Source organism: Scyliorhinus canicula, chromosome 6 (assembly GCF_902713615.1).
Source record: "Scyliorhinus canicula chromosome 6, sScyCan1.1, whole genome shotgun sequence".
Taxonomy (NCBI): Eukaryota; Metazoa; Chordata; class Chondrichthyes; order Carcharhiniformes; family Scyliorhinidae; genus Scyliorhinus; species Scyliorhinus canicula.
The window spans coordinates 43121670-43135762 of NC_052151.1; the positions used below are offsets into that span (position 1 = coordinate 43121670).

Genomic DNA, 14093 nt, shown 5'->3' on the forward strand with positions numbered 1-14093 from the left:
AGATCAGAGAGGTTAAGGGGAGATTTAATATAGATGTTCAAAATCATGAGGGATGTTGATAGAGAAAATGACAAGAAAGCTTTTCAGTGACAGAAGAGTCAATAACCACAGTACGTAGATTTAAGATATTTGACAAATCACCAGAGGCAACATGACGAGAAAAGATTGTTCTGCAGTGAGCTGTTATAATCTGACATGCACTGCCTAAAAGGGTGGAAGAATCACACTTAGGAATAGCTTTCAAAAAGGAATTTCATAAATACTCGAAGTGAGGGAATTTGCAGGGTAATGGGGAATGAAAGCTTGGCAGTGGGATTTATTGGATTCAAACTTTCAAAGAGCTGGCACAAGCAGGACGAGCCAATGACCTCTTCCTGTATTTTCTCACATCATTAGCATAGCCTTGGGAAATTTAAGAGGTACAGGTTGCAAATAGCAGCATTGCGATCTAAAAACAATTTAGTATTAAAATGTTAAACAAAGCACTTCTTATCCACTTCAGTTCAGGATTGGGCCTGGTACACAAGCAATAGACAGGCAAGGATCCCCTACAGAAAATTGAATTCCAGCTGTTCCCAATTCATCCAGCCACACTTGTCGAGGTTGCAAGATTTGAAACCCGACAGAGGTGATGTTCAAATGTACTCAGTTTCACAGCTAACATACACATTTTACAAAAAATGACTTTTGTTTGAGGGCTTGTGTGTCAGTAATATTTAAGTTGAAGCACAAAGAACAACACCAGGATCGGATGCTGTGGCCACATGCCCAATGCAATGAGTCATGCATCTTGCACTAAAGAGAAAATTGATGGCTTTTTTGTTGCAGAACACATCAACATCAGATATTATTCTAGTAAAAGCTAAAAGATACTTACAAAGCCTACTGTCTTCACGGATTTGATATGGACATCACTTGCACATCCTATCATCACCAAATCAGAATAAGATTCCTCCTCGAGTATATATTGATTGCCTGTGAAATTCTCTGCATCATAAGCCACCCAACTACAAAGAGACAAATACAACAAATCGATTAGTTTCCAAACACATAAGCGTTTCTGTTTTCTTTCTGTTCAAGACAGGTATGATGAAGGGTCTGTTGTGAAGACATTATATGCACTTGAAACGTTAACTTGGTTTTTCTCCCCACAGATGCCCACTAGAGTTCTGAGAGAGGTGGCTGAAGAAATAGCGGAAGCGTTGGTTGAGATCTTTCAAAAATCACTGGAGTCAGGGAAAGTCCCGGACGATTGGAAGATCGCTGTTGTAACCCCCTTGTTCAAGAAAGGATCAAGACAAAAGATGGATAATTATAGGCCAATTAGCCTAACCTCGGTTGTTGGTAAAATTCTAGAATCGATCGTTAAGGATGAGATTTCTAAATTCTTGGAAGAGCAGGGTCGGATTAGAACAAGTCAACTTGGATTTAGTAAGGGGAGGTCGTGCCTGACGAACCTGTTAGAATTCTTTGAGGAGGTGACAAGTAGGTTAGACCAGGGAAACCCAGTGGATGTGGTCTATCTGGATTTCCAAAAGGCCTTTGATAAGGTGCCACACAGGAGGCTGCTGAGTAAGGTGAGGGCCCATGGTGTTCGAGGTGAGCTACTGGCATGGGTTGAGGGTCTGACAGAAGGCAGAGAGTTGGGATAAAAGGTTCTTTTTCGGAATGGCAGCCAGTGACCAGCGGTGTCCCACAGGGTTCAGTGTTGGGGCCGCAGCTGTTCACCATATATATTAATGATCTGGATGAAGGGACTGGGGGCATTCTAGCAAAGTTTGCCGATGATACGAAGTTAGGTGGTCAGGCAGGTAGTGCTGAGGAAGTGGGGAGGCTGCAGAAGGATCTAGACAGTTTGGGAGAGTGGTGCAGGAAATGGCTGATGCAATTCAACGTGAGAAAATGTGAGGTCTTGCACTTTGGAAAAAAGATTCCAAGCATAGACTACTTTCTAAACGGTGAGAAAATTCATAATGCTAAAGTACAAAGGGATCTGGGAGTGCTAGTCGAGGATTCCCTAAAGGTAAACATGCAGGTTGAATCTGTGATTAAGAAAGCGAATGCAATGTTGTCATTTATCTCAAGAGGGTTGGAATATAAAAGCAGCGATGAGCTACTGAGCCTTTATAAGGCTCTGGTTAGGCCCCATTTGGAGTACTGTGTCCAGTTTTGGGCCCCACATCTCAGGAAGGACATACTGCCACTGGAGCGTGTCCAGCGGAGATTCACGCGGATGATCCCTGGAATGGCGGGTCTGACATATGATGAACGGCTGAGGATCCTGGGATTGTATTCATTGGAGTTTAGAAGGTTAAGGGGAGATCTAATAGAAACTTACAAGATAATACATGGCTTAGAAAGGGTGGACGCAAAGAAACTGTTTCCGTTAGGCGAGGAGACGAGGACCCGTGGGCACAGCCTTAGAATTAGAGGGGGTAAATTCAGAACAGAAATGCGGAGACATTTCTTCAGCCAGAGAGTGGTGGGCCTGTGGAATTCATTGCCGCGGAGTGCAGTGGAGGCCGGGACGCTAAATGGCTTCAAGGCAGAGATAGATAAATTCTTGATGTCGCGAGGAATTAAGGGCTACGGGGAGAATGCTGATAGGTGGAGTTGAAATGCCCATCAGCCATGATTGAATGGCGGAGTGGACTCGATGGGCCGAATGGCCTTACTTCCACTCCTATGTCTTATGGTCTTATGGTCTTATGCTGCCAGACATGTTCAGTCTTTCCATTTTCCATTTTTATTTCAGATGTGAAGCAGTCAGAAATGAAAGGCCTGAACTTCCACGGCATGTCAATTATACAGTTGGATTGCCACTCTGCTCCTTGCTCGCCCAAACTTCTGACTCGTGCTGGTGGAGACATGTATCGTTCAGCATGCTCCTGAGGCCTTCAGTCGAGTGCTGTAGAATCAGGCACAAGGAGGCTATGCTTCCATTTTGTACGGCTCCAGCTGTGATCAGGGAGGGCTGGGGTGGCCGGTGGGGGGGAAGGAGGTCCATGGGAGGTGCCCCAATTGGGACCCTTAAATGCCACCTAAGGGCATTTCCGTAATCAGCTTCAAGTTTTAAGCTGGCGGACACGACTTACATCTCGGGGCGGGGGGTGGCAACCTCCATCAGAAGTCCCGTTCTAACTGGAGACGCCCTTTCCTTAAGGCTCGGTGACCTGCAGAGGTCCCTCCCTTGCAATGGCCCATCACAAAAGACCCCACTTTCCCCATTAGCAATGCTCCAGATCTTCCCTACCCATCCCAACTGGATCTCTGTGACTTTTTCTCCAGTTCCCTGGACTTAGCATCAGGAAGCTTCTTGCAATGCCTCTTCTGGCCACTGCAGCGCTATTTCTGGAGTGACTGAGGAGCTGCTAGCCACACAGATTGATTGGCAGCTCTCCAAGGTGGGACTTGCTCCCAAGTGAGGGGTTGCAGTTTGACCTACTGCCTATCAATGCTCATCAGAACTTAAAGTGGCAACAGGGCTCTTAGAGGTTGGCGGGGAAATGTTCCTTGCCAACTCTTTGGATGGTCATGTCCCCATCATCCTAAATATTCTGGCCCATTTGTTCTTATATTGTTCTGTTGATTCAATTTGAAGGTATGTGTTTTTTGTTCATTCTCTCCACTGGGGTGAGGCGGGGAGGGGTGGAATCAATGCATTATTAATATTTCTATTATCATACTTCTCAACGGATATTCTCCCCCATTTCAGAAGAGAAAGACAATTGCAGCAATTGTTATTTCTCGATTTTTAACCCGCACCACACTGCACCCAAGCACCCCCCCACCCCCAAACTCAGCAACCTGAGCCAATTTCAGGAAATAATATCCTGCAAGATTGCTAATTTAGTATTAATTATATGATGTCTTCCCATATCCATTAGTTATCAGGAACCTTAACTCATTTGAAAAACATAGAATTCCTGCAGTGGAGAGGAAGACCATTCGGCCCATCAACCCTCTGAAAGGGCACCCCACCTCGGCCCAAACCCCCACCTTATCCCTGTAACCCCATCTAGGGGCAGTTTGGCACAGCCTAACCTGTACATCTTTAGACTTTGGGAGAAAACCGGAGCAGCCGGTGGAAACCCACGCAGACACGGGGAGAACATGCAAACTCCACACATTCACCCAAGGCCGGAATCAAAACCAGGTCTCTGAGGCTGTGAGGCAGCAGTGCTGATGAAAATAACCTTATAGTATTAAGAATTTCCACCTGTATTAGGTTTAATCAAACTGATATTGCTAAAATGAAAGTTTAGGCTTACACAGGTAATATAATATGTAATAGGTCCAATCATGCAGTACTCAATGCCAACTACCGAAGATGTTTTATGAGTAGCCAAAGAGGAAGCAAAACCAAACTAATTTCCAACAAAATGTCTTGCATGCATTGCTTCGATGGTGGATGTGTTTCATTTGTAGCGAATGAGGTATTCTCACATACTGCAACAATTGGTGAGATTCTCTGGCTTCCGTGCGGTGAGTTTCTTGGCGGCAGGAGGTGGCATGCCGTTGGCTGGCAGCGGGATCTTCTGGTCCCGCCATCGTCAATGGAATTCCCCATTGAGTCCACCCCATGCCAACGAGAAACCCATGGCGTGGTTGTGCCGTCGGCGGATCCAGAAGATCCGGCTGGCGTCAAAAGCCAAAGATCCCACCCAATGTGATAAGGACTGTAGTTTGAAACATCACCAAAGGGAATTTTCAATTAAAGTTTAAGGCGGATCATCTGCAGGAACTGTTAAAAAATCCAGTATTTAGAATGGATTATTCCCCAGAAAGATCAGCAGTTTATACTGCGATACATTGTATACAATAATACAAACATATTTTATTAAATATCCAACTTCTCAATCTTTTCAGTTGAAATAGTGATAAATGTGTCCAATTTATCAAGAGTTCCTTTAATTTATTCATAATCAAAGCTAATTATGCTCACCTGCCAGATTTAACTTTGCAGGACTTGGGTGAAAAACCAGCTGGAAATTGGGATGTGTCCGTGTCAAAGACGTTTGCACTTCCTTGAAATTCGGGCTCCGAAAAAAATTGCACCTGTATTTAAGAGTTTTATCCATAATAAGACATTATCCATAGATATCCACAGGAGAAGGCCATTTGGCCCAACATCCAAACTGACCCCGGCTGGTCATCTACCGCTACACCATTTTCCTTACTATCCCATATCCCTTGCTGTCATTCTCCAGAAATGCATCGATTTTTGTCTTGAACATGCTCAATGACTGATCTTCCACAACCCTCTGGGGTAGAGAATTCCAAAGGTTCACCTTTGAAGAAATTCCTCCTCAACTCAGTCTTAAGTGGCCTGGCCCTTATTACATAGATACATACATAGAAGAAGGGTCTTTTGGCCCTTCGAGCTTGCTCCGCCATTCATCACGATCATGGTTGATCATCCAACTCAATAACCTAATTCTGCTTTCTCCCCATAATCCTTGATCCCATTCTCCCCAAGTGCTATATCTAGCTGCCTCTTGAATATATTCAAATTTTTAGCATCAACTACTTCCTGTGGTAATGAATTCCACAGGCACACCACTCTTCATGTGAAGAAATGTCTCCTTATATCTGTCTGAAATGGTTTACCCTGAATCCTCAGACTGTAACCCCTGGTTCTGGGCACATCCATCATTGGTAACACCTTCCCTTCATCTACCCTGCCTAGTCCCATTAAAATTTTATAAGTCTCTATGAGATCCCCCCCTCGTTCTTCCGAACTCCAGCAAGAACAATCCTAACCTCGTCAATCTCTCCTCATATGATAGTCCTGCCATCCCTGGTAAACCTTCGCTGCACTCCCTCGACAGCAAGAACATCCTTCCTCAGAGAAGGAGGCCAAAACTGCACACCAAGGCCCTGTATAATTGCAGCAACACATCCCTGCTTTTATACTTGAAGCCTCTCACAATGAAGGCCAACATACCATTAGACTTCTTTACTACCTGCATGCTTACCTTACTGGTGCACAAGGACACCCAGGTCCTGCTGCACACTCCCATCTCCCAATTTATAACCATTCAAGTAGTAATCTGCCTTCCTGTTTTTGCTTCCAAAGTGAAGAACCTCACACTTATCCAAATTATACTGCATCTGCCATTGATTTGCCCACTCGCCCAACCTGTCCAGAAATTCGCTGTAGGATCCCTGCATCCTCGTCACAATTCACCCTCCCACTTAATTTGGTATCATCTGCAAACTTTGAGATGTTACATTTTGTTCTCTCATCCAAATCATTAATACATATTGTGAATAGCTGGGATCCCAGCACCAATCCCTGGAGTACTCCACTAGTTACTGCCTGCCAATTTGAAAAGGACCCATTAATCCCTACTCTTTGTTTCCTCTCTGCCAACCAGTTTTCTATCCAACTCAATACATTTCCCCCAATCCAATGCGCTTTAATTTTACACAACAATCTCTTATGCAGGACTTTGTCAAATGCCTTCTGAAAGTCCAAATATACCACATCGACTGGCTCCCCCTGGTCAACTGTACTGGTTACATCTTCAAAGAATTCCAACAGATTTGTCAAGCATGATTTTCCCTTCATAAATCCATGATGTCTCTGACTGATCCTGCCACTGCTTTCTAAATGTTCGGCTATGAAGTCCTTGATAATGGATTCAAGCATTTTCCCCACTACCGATGTTCGGCTTACTGGTCTATAATTCCCTGCTTCCTCTCTACTTCCCTTTTTGAATATCTGAGTGACAAGAGCTACCCTACAATCTGCAGGGACAGTTCCAGAGTCTATAGAATCCCGGAAGATGACCACCAATGTGTCTACTATTTCCAGAGTCACCTCCTTAAGCACTCTGGGATGCAGATTCTTAAACTGTGTCCCCTGGTTCCAGACTCACCAACCATAAGACCATAAGACATAGGAGCAGAATTAGGCTCTTGGCCCAAAGAGTCTGCTCCGCCATTCAATCATGGCTGATATTTTTCTCATCCCTATTCTCCTGCCTTCTCCCCATAACCCCTGATCCCCTTATTGTTCAAAAGCCTATCTATCTCTGTCTTAAAGACACTCAGTGATTTGGCCTCCACAGCCTTCTGCGGTACAGAGTTCCACAGATTCACCACCCTCTGGCTGAAGAAATTCCTCCTCATCTCTGTTTTAAAGGATCGTCCCTTTAGTCTGAGATTGTGTCCTCTGGTTCTAGTTTTTCCTACAAGTGGAAACATCCTCTCGACATCCACTTTATCCAGGCCTCACAGTATCTTGTAAGTTTCAACATGATTCCCCCCTCATCTTTCTAAACTCCAACGAGTACAGACCCAGAGTCCTCAACTGTTCCTCGTACGCCAAGCTCTTCATTCCAGAGATCATTCTTGTGAACCTCCTCTGATACGGGGCCCAAATACTGCTCACAGTACTCCAAATGGGGTCTGACCAAAGCCTTATATAGCCTCAGAAGTACATCCTTGACCTTGCATTCTAGACCTCTCGACATGAATGCTAACACTGCATTTGCCTTCCTAACTGCCGACTGAACCTGCACGTTAACCTTAAGAGAAGCGTGAACATGGACTCCCAAGTCCCTTTGTGATTCTGCTTTCCTAAGTTTCTCCTCATTTAAAAAACAGTTTATGTCTCCATTTCTCCTTCTAAAGTGCATAACCTCACACTTTTCCACATTGTATTCCATCTGCCACTTCTTTGCCCACTCTCCTAACCTGTCCAAGCCCTTCTGCAGCCTACCTGCTTCCTCAATACTACCTGCCCCTCTACAGCGGAAACATCCTATCCACATCCACCCTGTCAAGCCCTGTAAGAATTTTGTAAGTTTCAATGAGATCCCCTTTAATTCATCAAAACTGTAGCCAATACAGGCCCACTCTCCTCAATTTCCCCTCATAAGGCCATCCCAGGGAGTATCCTGGTGAACATCTGTTGCACTCCCACAATGGCAAGTACGTCCTTCTTTAGGTAAGGAGGCCAAAGCTATGCACAATACTCCAGGTGAGGGCTCACCAAGACTCTATACAATGGCAGCAAGGCATCTCCTGAACTCAAAGCCCCCTGCAATGCAGGCCACTATATCATTTGCCTTCCTAATTGTTGGCAACACCTGCATGTTAGCTTTTAATGACTCCTGAACAAAGACACACTGGTCCCTTTGGGCACCAATACTTCCCAACCTCTCAGCATTTGAGAAATATTCTGCCTTTCTGTTTTTTCTACCAAAGTGGATAACTTCACACTTAAACACGTCATATTCCATCTGCCATGTTCTTGCCCACTCACTTAGCCAGTCCAAATCCCGTTGAAACCTCTTTGCATCTTCCTCACACTTTCTGTGCCACCTAGCTTTGTGTCATCAACGAATTAGGAAATATTATATTTGGTCTCCACATCCAAATTATTTGCTTTGACAAAGAGTTATCAGACTCGAAACGTTAGCTCTTTTCTCTCCCTAGTGATGCTGCCAGACCTGCTGAGATTTTCCAGCATTTTCTCTTTTCGGATCAAGATGCAAGAATCAATTTGGGTGGAGTTAAGAAACAGCATGGGGCAGCAAACATTGGTGGGAGTTGTTTACAGGCCACCAAACAGTAGTGGGAATGTTCGACAGGGTTTAAGTCAGGAAATTAGGGGTAAATGTAACTTGGGTAATACAGTAATAGCAGGTGCCAAAATGGAATTCACATTAGGAATAGTTATGTCACATTGTCACTAAGCACAAAATATGGGCCAATATCTTAACAATTTTAACTGCTTTCAACCGCAGGTTGTGATAAGTTACTCTAATAACAGTTGGGAAAATCTCCATTCAAAATTTCTCTACCCCTAAGGGACATTCAACAAATATTTTGACAGAACAAAAATGAAAGAATACATGAATGGAATATCATACCTCAAACTTAGATAGTTCACTGTCCATCACATCCTGAAACAAAAAGGCAGAGGCTCATTGAGGTGTACTGCTATCTATTAACAAATTGTAAAAAAAAGGAAAGGAGTCCTTATTACCCTTGGTAACTATAAAGAGTCTCCTTCCCCCCTCTTTCTCCCCACTCCTCGAAAATAGCTACTTGCCTTACAGTCTAAAAAGAGCTCATTAATATGAGAAAGTAAATGCAGAGTCATTAATGTCACATAATATATTTGGCTTATACGCAGTTCCTGATGAGATGATTAACATCACAGCCATTCTCACATGGAGAGAAAGCGGGTAAAGCAGATGTCGGAAGATGAATAGAGTGATGAAAGTTCAGACATCCAAATAGACCTTTATCATTAAAAAAAGGTCTTAAATTAGAATTTATCATAAAAACAGGTCTTAAATTAGAATCCTTAGAATCCCTACATGCAGAAGGCATCCCTACATTCGGCCCATCAAGTCTGCACTGACCCTCTGAAAGGGCACCCTACCCACGCCCACTCCCTCACCCTATTCCCGCAACCCCATAACCCCACCTAACGTGCACATCCCTGGACACTAAGGGGAAATTTAGAATGGCCAATCCACCTAACCTGCAGTTCTTTGGACAGTGGGAGGAAACTGGAGGACCCAGAGGAAACCCACACAGACATGGGGAGAAAGTGCAAACTCCACGTAGACAGACACCCAAGGCTGGAATTGAACCTGGGACTCTAGCACTGTGAGGCAGCAGTGCTAACCACTGTGTCACTGTGCCGCCATATTGTTCAGGGTTTCTGCCTGCACTATCTTACCCTGAGGTTAACACCGTTAAGGTTGTTTGGTATCTCAGGAGAGGTCTCGAGGCTTGTACAATTGAATATAAACTATTTTTTGGTATACTATGTACATATTCAAGGTACAGCCAGGTACTGTCATGCATAGAGCTGTCTCCATTTTGGCCCTTTCCAGATTCTACTACTCACAGTCCATTATCATGTTACTCTCTACGTCCAACCGTGGGAAGTACTCTTCGCCAGTCCCACGTGCCTTTGTTCTGCTGAACACTTTTACAGTCATGTACTACAGCACCCCTTAAGTCTTTGACCAAATATATTTACAACATAATCTTTACCTGCCCGCATTTCATTTGATCTTGAAAGACAATCAGCTGTTCTTTTCACCTGTTCATTTTCTTGGTGCCCACTTGCCAACTCATTCTGCATTGTTTTGTTGCTACGGATTGTTACAATGTAGCTTTTTCTGAAGTTATATTCAACATATTTTTAGCTTCTCATGTTTTTCCAGGGATATATATTGATGTTGCAGTTTAGGTAGTGTGTCAGCACTTTCAAAAAGCTCTAGTTTTAAGCCCTTTGACTACTTCTCAGCCTCTTCTTTCTTCTACACTAAACGTCTTGGCTCGTGCACTTCATTGCACTAACATGTTCTGCGACCATCTTGTGGCTTTCGTAGGCATTGTCTCCCTTGCTTTGGGGTCTTCTGGCTCTCTTGCTCGGAGATCTCCTGTCTTTGTCCTGGGGGCTCCATGCCCTTTCGATGCTTTACTGGGGTGTTCTAGGCCTTCTCTTGAGGTCTTTATCCTCCATAACTTAACAGTTTAAACTATTTTCAAAGGCTTTTAATATCTCACCAAATGTGGTTGTGGGTTCAACTATACCTTGTTTTACGCTTACTTCATCCACAACTATTCCAAACAAGTATAAAAACTTGTATTTCTTCTGATTTCTTACCCAGTCCTGACATACTTCTTTAATCTAAAAAATTTCCTCTGGGTCTGGTTTCGCCCTTGCCTTAGCCTAAACTGATCTGATTGTTTAAATTTACTATCTATGGCCATTTTTTGTAACAGGAAGTACCGCTTTAATTCTGTTTCTCTTCAAATGGCCCCGCAGCTGCCTTTTCTTTTTACTGTTTCTTGCTGCACTTTGTCAGTTTCACTGACAGGCCGGTTTGTTTGAACATTCTCTCTATCTGGGGCTGTTTAGCACAGGGCTAAGTCGCTGGCTTTGAAAGCAGACCAAGCAGGCCAGCAGCACGGTTCGATTCCCGTAACAGCCTCCCCGAAAAGGCGCCAGAATGTGGCGACTAGGGGCTTTTCACAGTAACTTCATTTGAAGCCTACTCGTGACAATAAGCGATTTTCCATTTCATATAGGAAACCAAGAAGTTTGGACCAGCTACCTGTCCCTCCATCTTGATGTCCAATCTTGCACATCAACGAGAAGGTGACTTTTCAAAACTCTTGTCTCCAGCTTTTTGTTTACTTCAGCCCAGATTGGTCACCATGCGTTATGGTGCCAGCTGGGGACCCATTGCTAAAGCTTTCTTGCAGCTGCACTGTGGATGTGCTGATCCGAACGGTTGCCTCTTTTCAAAGGCAATTTTAACTTTTCTTTAAACTGTATTTGGCTCACCCTTCTTTTGATTTGGCCAGCTCTCTGTGTTTACTCAGGTTTTTTATTTCATTTGACGGTGGATTCTTCTGCTTTTCAGCCTTTTCCCCTCTTTTGAATTTTGCTCTGTTTCTTTCCTTTACCTAGCTAGGGTCCTTGACTCCACATTCAGTCAGGTCTGGCAATGGACCTCCACATACTTTGGTGGAAACCTTCAGCCTCCACGTAATAATAATCTTTATTTGTGTCACAAGTAGGCTTACATTAACACTGCAATTAAGCTACTGTGAAATCCCCTAGTCGCCACACTGGCGCCTAATCGGGTACACAGAGGGAGAATTCAGAAGTCCAAATGACCTAATACCATGTCTTTCAGGACTTGTGGGAGGAAACTGGAGCACCCGGAGAAAACGCACGCAGAGACGGGGAGAATGTGCAGACTCCACACAGCCAGTGACCCAAGCTGGGAATCAAACCTGGGACCCTGGCGCTGTGAAGCAACAGTGCTAACCACTGTGCTACCATGCCGCCCAATGGAACTTTTTTTCTTACGCAATCTCCAGCTAAGTCTCCAATTCTTTTCTGTCAGGTCATTCTTCAAGCTTTTAGTTTTTCATGCTTTGAGGATCTGAGTTCCTCACTCAACCTATCATGATTTTGGGGTCCATCCTTCAGTGCCACACTGTTGTCAGGCTATTTGATGTCTCTTGGAGAAGTCTAGAGGCTGATATGGTTGAATATAAACTGTTTATTGGTAACCCAGAACTATATGCATATCCAAGGTGCAGCCAAGCATGTGTGCTATCTTCATGCTGGCTCTTCCCAGACTCTACTACACACAGTCTGCTATCATGTGACTCTCTACATCATATTGCGGGTGATATTGTTCTTCAGTCTCACATTAACTCTTGCTTTGCCAAACATCCTTATACTAAATGTTAGGAGCCAGGGTTTAGAGAACCCCAAAGTGTATCATGGAGATCACCTGACCCACAACTTTTAATAGATTGTGGTATGGGGAGCACACGGCCCACTCCACAGGTGTGGTACAGCAGAAATGGAAAAGTATTTTTTAAAGCAAAACAATGTTCATTCTATGAACTCAAGTTAACCTTTTTAAAACATACAGTGAACATCTTAACAACCATTAATTCAAATACAACCCCCAAAGATTACAACACAAAGTAATCCTTAATAACTTCCTAAGCAACATCCAGAAGACAAAAGAAACACCTTTTAACAGAAGCACATCAGGTTTACATTCACTACTGAAAACATTTATAATTCTGAATTCACCAAACGATCAAGAGATAGTCTTTTCATGGCCGAGAGAACAGCAGTACAGCTGCTTTGTCTGACTTCAGCTCCAACACTGGAAATGAAACTAAAACACACCCTGCAGCAAACAGCCTAAAACAAAATAAAAAGCTGACAGACAGCCCAGCTCCACCAACACTCTCTGACATCACTGCAGTAATAAACACTCATTTCTTAAAGGTACTCTCACTACAGATACTTGTATACACAACCATTTATAAACACCCATTTCTTAAAGGTACTCTGACATGACAAAACAGACACAATTCTTAATCACAACTTACTGAGAGAAGTCAGAAATGGGCCTTTTCCTAATTTTAATCAAAGCCTCTTTGTTTGACCGATACATTTTAGTTTCAAGTAGATTTAATTTTCTGTATTATCCAGGGACTCATAAACCTCGATGAGGTGATCTCTCAGGTGTCTTCTGTCAAGGCTGAAAAAGTTAATGTTCCTTAGTATTCTTTCTAGAAGGAATATGGGGCAGTATGGTAGCGATGGGATAGCATGGTAGCAGAGTAGTTACCACTGTTGCTTCATAGCGCCAGGACTGATTCCCGGTTTGGGTTACTGACTGTGTGGAGTCTGCACATTCTCCCTGTGTCTGCGTGGGTTTCCTCCAGGTGCTCCGGTTTCCTCCCAGAAGTCCCGAAAGATGTGCTGTTAGGTTAGGTAATTTGGACATTCTGAATTCTCGCTCAGTGTACTGGAACAGGCACCGGAATATGGCGACTAGGGCCTTTTCACAGTAACTTCATTGCAGTGTTAATGTAAGCCTACTTGTGACAATAAAGATTCTTATTATTATGAAGAGTGCTGTGGCTCTTTTCTGCACTGAGCTGGTGCAGAGAAGAGATGCAACACTATTCCTTATATAGTGTCTGAATGATTCCTTTTTTACCTCGGGACCTGAATTGGGAACAATAGAAACAAATGAGATCTGACCAAAAGTTGCAAAGTTTAGGCATCAAAGTGCTCTGATTAAACTACATTGTGAGTAAAGATTGGTTATGTAGTCTGCAATTTATTTGTATGGTTTGCTGCTGCTCTTCAGTGAGTGGATATGTCGTATGCTAAATATACCAGGATGTCTAATTATTTGGCTTCATCTTAGGCGAATTCAACACAATTTATGGGCCCTTGTCGCCCATTTTTATTCTATATGAAAAATCTTACACTTGTCTGCGTTAAATATTATCTGCTATTGTTCTGATTGCTTACATATTTTGACCAACTCATGCTGTGTTTCCTGGACTGCCTACCCAGATTCTACCATCTCCTGTATTTAGCATTCTCTTCAAAATTAACCAGTTTGTATGGATCATGCTGGATCCACACCATAAACACAAGTGTTGTAATTTTTTTAAAAGCACACTTGCTCAAGGGCTTATTTGAATAATAATTCATTTGCCTGATCATAAACTTGCCAATAGCAGTTTTTGAGAACTTTAAACAGACACAAACAATA

The 14093-nt window shown here is 43.4% G+C and overlaps 1 protein-coding gene across 1 annotated transcript in view; it reads right to left on the reverse strand.

Moving 5' to 3' along the window:
• The window catches only part of crybg1a (crystallin beta-gamma domain containing 1a), a 114301-nt gene that overhangs the window by 21671 nt on the left and 78537 nt on the right, over positions 1-14093 (reverse strand). The window contains exons 13-15 of the mRNA XM_038799243.1: positions 8886-8918; positions 4946-5058; positions 878-1007 (exon numbers count right to left, since the gene is read on the reverse strand). Of these exons, the coding sequence (XP_038655171.1) occupies positions 878-1007; positions 4946-5058; positions 8886-8918 (276 nt within the window). The remainder of the gene's footprint in view (positions 1-877; positions 1008-4945; positions 5059-8885; positions 8919-14093) is intronic.